This window comes from Ruditapes philippinarum, unplaced genomic scaffold (genome assembly GCF_026571515.1).
Source record: "Ruditapes philippinarum isolate M1 unplaced genomic scaffold, ASM2657151v2 ctg2729_1_1_1_1, whole genome shotgun sequence".
Taxonomy (NCBI): Eukaryota; Metazoa; Mollusca; class Bivalvia; order Venerida; family Veneridae; genus Ruditapes; species Ruditapes philippinarum.
This window is the reverse complement of record NW_026852876.1, coordinates 28,805-37,375: the sequence shown is the minus strand read 5'-3', so window position 1 is coordinate 37,375 and position 8,571 is coordinate 28,805. Positions and strand designations below refer to the sequence as shown.

At 34.1% G+C, this 8,571-nt stretch overlaps 2 protein-coding genes across 3 annotated transcripts; both read right to left on the bottom strand.

Moving 5' to 3' along the window:
* Positions 1 to 205: 205 nt before the first annotated feature.
* LOC132727237 (dynein light chain Tctex-type protein 2B-like) lies at positions 206 to 2,584 on the bottom strand. Its single transcript, XM_060712661.1, has 2 exons — positions 2,367 to 2,584; positions 206 to 1,006 (listed from the first exon to the last, which is right to left on the bottom strand). Exon 2 carries the CDS (start codon positions 954 to 956, stop codon positions 348 to 350), a length of 609 nt encoding a protein of 202 aa, XP_060568644.1. The 5' UTR covers positions 957 to 1,006; positions 2,367 to 2,584; the 3' UTR covers positions 206 to 347.
* A 2,677-nt stretch (positions 2,585 to 5,261) lies between these two features.
* Positions 5,262 to 8,231, bottom strand: LOC132727286 (dynein light chain Tctex-type protein 2B-like). Of its 2 annotated transcripts, none has more exons than XM_060712727.1 (2): positions 8,043 to 8,231; positions 5,262 to 6,820 (listed from the first exon to the last, which is right to left on the bottom strand). In XM_060712727.1, exon 2 carries the CDS (start codon positions 6,796 to 6,798, stop codon positions 6,187 to 6,189), a length of 612 nt encoding a protein of 203 aa, XP_060568710.1. In that variant the 5' UTR covers positions 6,799 to 6,820; positions 8,043 to 8,231; the 3' UTR covers positions 5,262 to 6,186. The 2 variants fall into 2 exon arrangements, with proteins under 2 accessions (XP_060568710.1, XP_060568704.1); XM_060712721.1 differs by lacking the exon at positions 8,043 to 8,231 and adding an exon at positions 7,307 to 7,397.
* Positions 8,232 to 8,571: the final 340 nt, after the last annotated feature.

The following is an 8,571-nucleotide window of genomic DNA, read 5'->3' as shown; positions in this document are numbered from 1 at the left end:
TAAAGTGATGTAGAAAGACATTTATGAAGATCTGTATGTCTAAATAAGTGCCTTATTTAACATAATACTCAATTTGCGAAATATACAACACGCAGATGTTTTACTCGCATAAATTTGTATTTCAATTTGCGAAATATACAACACGCAGATGTTTTACTCGCATAAATTTGTATGAAAGGCAAGGTTTGAAATCATTTCAATTACATATGCATATTATGTTTTAATTAATGTCTATAAAATACATTGTGCGTAATTTAATGAAAGTATATTGTTTATAAAATGAAAAATGCCAATACTGAACATTAGTATAATGAACATAGTCTTTAAAAGTCACATGTGTCGATGCGTTACTCAAAGTAGCATGCGTAAAGTGTTGCTACAGCATGGAGGTCTGCCGTCTTGAAAACGGCTTCAGAGAAATTGTCAGTGTCTTTATTCCACATACACCTACTAACCATTTGCATACTTTGTTTTGCATCTTGACATATCGTTACCGTGACAACAAACTTATAGCGCTGAAATCCAAGCGCCTTCACGCGCTTTTTAATCTCGTCTGTTAGACCTGTAGTAAGCTTTCTCACATTAGGTGAATATTCCACACCGGTAAGCCATTCCCTCAATGTCTGAGTCATAACATTTTTAACTTTGTAAGATTCAAATTTAGCGTCTGGTTCAGTCCTGTATGTGTTTTCGTATTTCACCGGCGGTCCTGTTTTTGTCGTCTGCGACGCACCGGAAATACTTGTCCGAGAAACGGTTGAAAAGCGTCTATCCTGGCTCATGTGCATCAGACGTGCATCAAACTTGGACTGGCGACGCATCTGTGGTTGTGTTGTTTGTGGGAGAGGAACATGGCTGGGTAAGTCTTCACTGAACGATTTACGAGCCATGCTCTCACTGTGGTTTTCTATATTCTCCCTTGTGAGTCTTCGTGGCTGTTGAGGTTTTGGCGGCATTTCAAGTTTTTGAACAAGTTGAAGAGTTTCGTGTCAGGTAACACGTCGTTCTGAAACAAAAAAGTACCAAATTTATGAGACTGGTTTGCATACATTAACAATTATACACTAGTGAAATAATTCAATGAGAACAATTCCGTCTTTCATGGCTGTAAATAATGAACAAAATTTATCACGGAAGGTTAGGAGTTTCTTGTCAATGTTAATCATTAACCAAACAGATTTAGATTATCCTATCATCAGTAAACCACTTGTATCGCACACTTATTGCCGTTATCTCTTCCCGTCAAATTTTGAAGCGAATAATATTGAAATCAGGAATGATCTGATTAACCAATGTGACATTACGTTTGTGTCCATGCATAGATATAGAAAAAATCAGGTTACATCTCAATGTAGATACTACTGTAAGACATTTAGAAATAGAGGGAGTGTGTTTGTTCAAGTGTTATGTCTAAATATATATTTTACCCAGTGAACACCAGAAGCAATAGTTTTATAAGCGGGGTAGAACTGCAACTGAAAATGTAATAGCTTAATTGTGTTCATGAGAGAATAGAACTTGATTTGACACGTAAACCACGCCATTTTGTCTAGTTATCTCGCAAGAGCACAACAAGCTCATTGTGATCTATTATGATCACTCACTTCCCGTCGGTCCGTTCGCCCGTCCGTACATGCTCAGTACGTAAGGTTAGTGTTGAACATCACAGTCGTTCCGTAAAACAAAACATTTCGATGTAAATTTTGCAAAAGAAAATCAAAGTTTAAACAGACAAATCGGAGGAACATCCGTTTAGTGTAAATCTGATATTTATGCATGTCCGTACACTCTTCTCTCCTACACCAGCAAAAAATCAAAGGAATGTTGCTTGGATGGTGCTGTTTCAAAATTGTTTAACAATTATATTAGAAATAAAGATCAACATTGGAGGCTGGTTTCGGTGCGATTATGAAAGTCGGGCTTTTCTAAGAACAATGTTTTGTGGGCATTTCGGGGGATACTTTAAATTTTAAAAATTGTGATTTCCCTCTGGAAACCTTATTGGGTATTGGAAGGGAAATAGAGTGTTTCAATGGAACGTATGCTAGGTTAAACTGATCAACCCTTTAGATTCAGCAGCAGCGATACATTTTAGTTTGTAAAAAACTTTCTGAATTTTTTAGATGCATTTACAATCTGATTGAAATCAGCCCCTAAATAATGCTATATGCTACATGAAGCCGTAAGAATATCAGAACTTTGATCGTATTGGTAGCATTTTGAAACTGAATTTTAGATACATTTTTGTTAAGACTAGTAATAACTTGGTAATTCGTGGTTTGCTTCTTGCAGCCTGTTTCCTGATTCCATCTGCAGCGACAATGTTAAAAAAAGCTATAATAAAACTGCCTTAACAGCGGACTTACCTTTATAAAAACCAATTATCTCTGTTAAAAGGTCTTCTTCTGGTACAATTCCATAAAAATAAATAATTTCCTTTCAGAAGTTTTCGTAATTGATGCTAATTATGTTCAGAAAGCTTCCTTCCACTTTTTGTTTTGAAATAAAAAAAGATAACCCCATGTATGTCAAGTTCCATAGTAACGGTGGTGCATGGTAAACATCCGGTTATTTGTTAAACAATAGTTGATAAATTTGATAAATTTGCGTGTATCAATTGACTGTGAATGGATGAGGCGCGGCGCGATATAAAATTGATGTTTATTTTTAAAACAATCATTGTCTTTTTTTTTCTACAATTAAAGGCCCAGTAAGCCTTAAAATGCTTATATTTTATTTTTTTTAATCTTTTCTCTTTTAACATCGTGTTACAGTTTACAAAGACATATAGCTTTTCCATATATTGCTTCGTTTGCATTTTGGCAATGAGTACCATTACAGTGATTTAAAATGACGTATGGAAGTCAAAATGCCACTTTGTTTACATTTTGCTATTTTTATCACAAATAATTTCACATACTCCGGGCATAAAGCATCCTACATGTTCTAATTAAATCAATTGCTTCCCTTTCTATTGAAAGACAATGTTATTCATTTCTAAGGCTTCATGTGCCTTTAATAATTTAGCTGATATGTAGTCATGTGGACATAGAAGTGGATACGGCTTAACTAACGCAATAATTCTTTAATAAAAGAGTTCAGGTAGATCGCTTTATTTATCTTGTTATCTAGGTTATTCGTTTGGTTTAATTTAATAACTTCAACACAAGGCGAACTAACAGCATATAAACAAGTCTACTTCCTGTTATCGTAAGAAAGCCGCCCGATTAGCTCAATAGGTAGAGCGTTGGGCTTTGAATCAGGCAATCCTGGTTTGATTCCCAGACAGTGCAGGTCACTTTCGTTGTTATTAATCATGGAATTCCTTCTACGGTCATTCGCACTGTACCTCTGCTCTGGTATGTACAGAGGTTATCAGTTCCTTGCATGAGTGATGGCAGCTAGTACTGGCAAACTGCTTGGCAGTATGCCTAGAAACGAGGCGATGACTGAACTGTACTCTGGTAAATCCAATGTGACTTACTGTCGTGATCCGGAGTGAAAAAATCGCCACCATTATAGCAAGAAAGTTTCAAGTTGAAATAATTAGGCTCCCAAGAAAAGTATAAAATGATCGGATGTAACGCGTGCTTCAGATACGTGTATCTCTACGGGTGCTTTTCATAATGTATTTAATTTTTGATATAAAAACGTCTTAGTTTTTGTAAGTAAGTGATTTAAGTTTATGGTAAGAAGCGGTTACCTCTTTGATGTATGTCAGCACGAGGCAAGTTGTGCAATTAAAATACTGCACCGTTTTAATGTTTACATTATATTGTATCATAAAATCTAAATGCGGGGCCTCAACGACGCTACTATAATTTCATAGTATACAAAAAGCTTTAATTATCAATTGTTTTGTTTAAAATAAGTAATTTGTGTAGTGCCGGCGATTTGATGATCTTTACTAAAGAACTGTTATTGGTTAGAGTTGATCAGTTACGTACACATCTATAAACCTTAACCGATTTTAGATAGTGCACTGCGTTTATATTATAATCACTACTTGAACAGCTTATTGAAGCCGTCTTTATATTTGAATACCTTAAAGGCGTTCAATAAACTGATCAAAATTTAAACATTTCGGTGTTAAAAGCATGATCGATTCATTCTTAACAACGTGCGAAAATTTTGTATTTTCATTATTACTGTTATTATTGCGACAGTTGGTAAATACTCGCAGCACCGCCTACTGCTGGTAATGTAATGGTTTGAAAACAGCTTTTACGACCAGTATACAATATATGTCACTTTTTTGCATATTGTATAGTCATTGCGAGCAATGGGTTTATTGTTTTCTTTTGATAAAAGTTACGAAGTTCCGCTGAAAAAAGGGGAAAAAATTCTTCTGCCGATATCCTAATGGAAAAAAGCTCTTTAGAATTCAATTATTTATGAAGGAAGATTGATTTGTAAAATTAATGTTAAACTTTATTGGCAAAGGTTGCCAACAATTTTGTGATCGTTAATATGCGCATGGAGAAAATATTTAACGCAACTTCTCGATGTCGAAATCATTACACTTTGGACCAATCGCCTCTTCTCGGCTCTTTCCGTCAAACTTCGGATAAGTAACCGAGATGTTTGGTACATTATATACCCACTATGGTTCCCGTTTATTTCTTACCCTATAATACGGTGGCACAAATGTGACATGTGTGTGCTTTTATTTATCTCGTGCGCACGAAATACTATGTCGTGGCCACGAGTTACTAAGTAGTGGCCACGAGATAATTTAGTCGTGACCACGAGATACTATGTCGTGGCCACGAGATACTATGTCGTTTACACGAGTTAGTAACGAGTTAGTCACGACTTAGTAATTCGTGGCCACGACGTAGTATCTCGTGCGCACGAGTTAAATAAAAACACACACATGTCACCATTGTTCCACCGTCCTATAATCCTTTAAAGCAAAGCGAAAATTTAAATTGTATACACCGTTTTTCCCCACAAAAGAAAACTTAAAAGATGTCACAGCGATCCACTGATAATTGTTTATTTTATCGTGGTATTTGTTTTTTGTAAAACAATTTTTATTAATACCCGTAAATTGCCATTTTTTTCTTTATTTGAACAACGATTGGCATGTTCTATCACTGAGAATAAACCTTCAAAGCCACTGGAAATAGATTTAAATGTTTATTTTATAAATAAAATTTAACCCAAGAGATAATTGTCTTAAATCAATATTCGGCTGAAATTTTACACTTATAAGCCATATGTTATTCCAATTAAAATATTAAGACAAAATATATAAATACTGATTGCTAATTTATTTGTTTTAATTACGAATGTTATATTGGTTATAAAGATGTTAGACAGGTTATATGGCCCTATATAAACGACTGTTTGTAAATATAACCCGAGTCGGTAGGCTAACGAATTTTTAATAATGCAAACGTCCTTTTTTTAGAGAAAAAGTAAGATTTCTTTATAAATTGGCAGCAGCTGTGTATATAAAGCTATAAAAATGTTACGATTACAACGTTACAAACGTGCAGTATTATAATATCTCTGGTCGGTTATATGGCTTAGTATATAAACCGGTTGTACTTGTAAGCTTATATAACCGGAGCCGCTAGGGAATGGTTATATTGCAAACAACCGTTTCATACACGGCCATATAGCATGCCAGACATTTTGATAACGAATTTATAATACAGCAGGATTACTTTATTACGGGAAAATCGAAAATTACTTCATAAATTGACAATAGCCTAATATGCAGAATTATCAACATAGATAAAACTTACATGCTGTTTCAGGAGTTATAAACGTACACAGCTTAAAGGTTACGTGAAGAATTAAAGTTCCATTATAAAGCGTACGAAACATAAATATTGAAATGACAGACAATAAAAAATCATGAAATTAATTAAATTAAATTAATTAAAGGACAGATGCAAAGATGCTAAAGACAAAAAGTAACAACAACAAAAATCCCCTGGTGTCCGAGATTGCAAAATCATATTTCCAACACAGTTTGCAACGATTGCCAACTACTTCTATTACTAAATTTAGCTAGGTGTCTACAAGTCATGGCACATTACTTCAGGAGGAAAATTTCTATCGTTAAGTCGCATTTTAGTGATCATTTATACGCCTTGATCGATATATAAATCAATCATTTCTTCATTAGCGCATTATTTTTTCTCAGCAGACGACAAATTGTTTCAGAACTATTTACTCAAAATAGACGGCGTACACGGCAGCAACTGCGTATAATCCATCTTTGTTGTAATGTGCTTCGGCATAATTGTCCGTGTCCTTATTCCAAAGGCATCGACTTACAACTTGTAGTCCTTGGTTACAGTTTTGACCAAGGGTTACTGTAACAATATATTTGTAACGGTTACATCCCATGTCCTTAACCCTAGATTTTATGAGATCTGTTAACATTTGAGACAAATTTCGACATTGTGTCGGGTTGTACTTCTCGCCATCTAGACACTCGTTTAACACTTCCTGAATAACTTCACGGACTGGACCGGGTTTGAACAGCTCGTTGGAATCCGGTTGCAATTTATACGTATTTTGCAATTTCATTGGAAACAGTCCAATGTGTTTATGTCCAATAGAACTTCCGGTTATGCTAGTGCGCGACACCGTTGACATACGTCGGCTGTATTGAACACTTTGCCGAGGCTCGAATTTCGACATACGGCGCATGCTTGGATGTGTTGTTAAGGCGGTTGGGACGTCACTTCCTTCTCTTGCATAAACAGAATGACGTTTAGAGCTATGATCTGAGTGATGGTCCAGGTTCTCGGATGTCAAAGATTGGACCTTTGCCATTTTAATTGATCCTGGGCGGTTTCTGCAAAGACAAATATCGTAAACAGAAGGTATATACTAACGGAAGATGCAGAAAAAACAACATGGAACATGTAATCACAAGTCCTACAGTATATAAACATGTTCTTTTCATTAATTCGAAAAATGCGAAAATACACAGCCAAACATATGTGTCTTACATATACTTTGCCTGATTTCGTCGTCATTTCGCCCAAAGAATGTGAACATACAAATATATCTATTTCGGACTTTTCGTATGTTCTTATTTTCGTGTTTTCGTTGCTAAAAACGACATGATGTTAATCAGACACTATTATATATTTCAGATACGTCAATCATGACGTCATGATATCAGATCAAACAACGTCATGTCAGAAAACACCCGTTCAACGGATTTTCATTTCTATCTTTTTTGTACATTTGATTAAACTAATATATACTATGTACGACAGAATAAAGAAATACAAGTCTATAAAGTAATAAAACACATATCAAATTTTATAATTACCGTTTATTCATCCTGCATCTAACATTTATATACCTAAAATATCAAGTTACTTTCACTGTGTGATACATGCACTTGAGGGCATTATTAAATTGTTGGTTCAGTTGAGATTTTTGGCAATAACACACTAAGCATCAATGCCTTGAACGGTCAGTGCATGTGAGAGTATTATTTCATTCTTTTGTTTCAATAATCTGATCAGAAAGGTCACGTGGGGATTACAGACACCTAAATAACCATTCGCCTATAAGTACTTGCGTAAAAACTGGCCTTATTAGTAAATTGATATTAAAAGCAAATGTTTGTTTAATATTTTGGCAGTTTAATCCAGTTGATCAATGTGTACAAAAGAACATTATATAATATATCGTCAGAAATGTAAATATTGTCTAAGGGTTGTTCTATTCCGTGGTTAATTTGGACATTATGACATTGTGCAGTTACGTCTATATATATAGAAATCAGAATTTATCTTATAAGTTTTCATCTTGGAAATAAAAGTGCGACTTATATATAACCGTCATACAACAATAGATATAAATATTTTTTGTCATGGCAAAGTAATTGATTTTTTCTAAGCTTTTTAGATTTCCTATATTGTCCACAAAAGCTGTATATATTCATAGAGAGATCATGTTTAATCAATTGTAAAAATGTACATAAAATGATGTTTACAATTAATACATAATTTGAAAACAAATTTGACAGTTTTAGTAAGAAAATATATTATAAAATATACCTTGTTTTTTTTTTAAATGAATTTCCAACTGTTGTTTATGAAAACTCTGTTGCTAAGATGTCACTTATCAAAGTTTAATCTCATGATTTCTTCATTTCCATATATACTGTTCCACTATTTAAGCATGAACAAAACTGAAGTTTTTCATTTGAAAAGCAACCGAGTATATGTAGTCAGGCCACGTTCACACGGGTCTTTTATATTCAACACAACTGCGATAAACTTTGTTTAATAAAAATGACGACTTTGTTTATCTGTTTGTGCCATTTCATGTGTATGTACGGTGGTCTATTATTTACCAGTTAGTTTTTTCTTTTTTTAATAATAAAAATGCCGATGTTTATAGGGTATTTCGTTTTATTAATACTCATGGCACATGTCAAAAACGTCATTTTAAACACTTCAATGTAGACTGTTTTGAAAAATAAAATCGCAGTGTACGTAATATAAAATTTTACGACTTTTTTTTTAAAGCTATAAAGAAGTATTATAATGCTTGTAAAATGCGTACTTGAGATCATGTAAGTAT

Excerpts from the sequence above, each read along its gene's own strand:
- LOC132727237 (XM_060712661.1), bottom strand. The coding sequence starts at position 956 with ATGCCGCCAAAACCTCAACAGCCACGAAGACTCACAAGGGAGAATATA.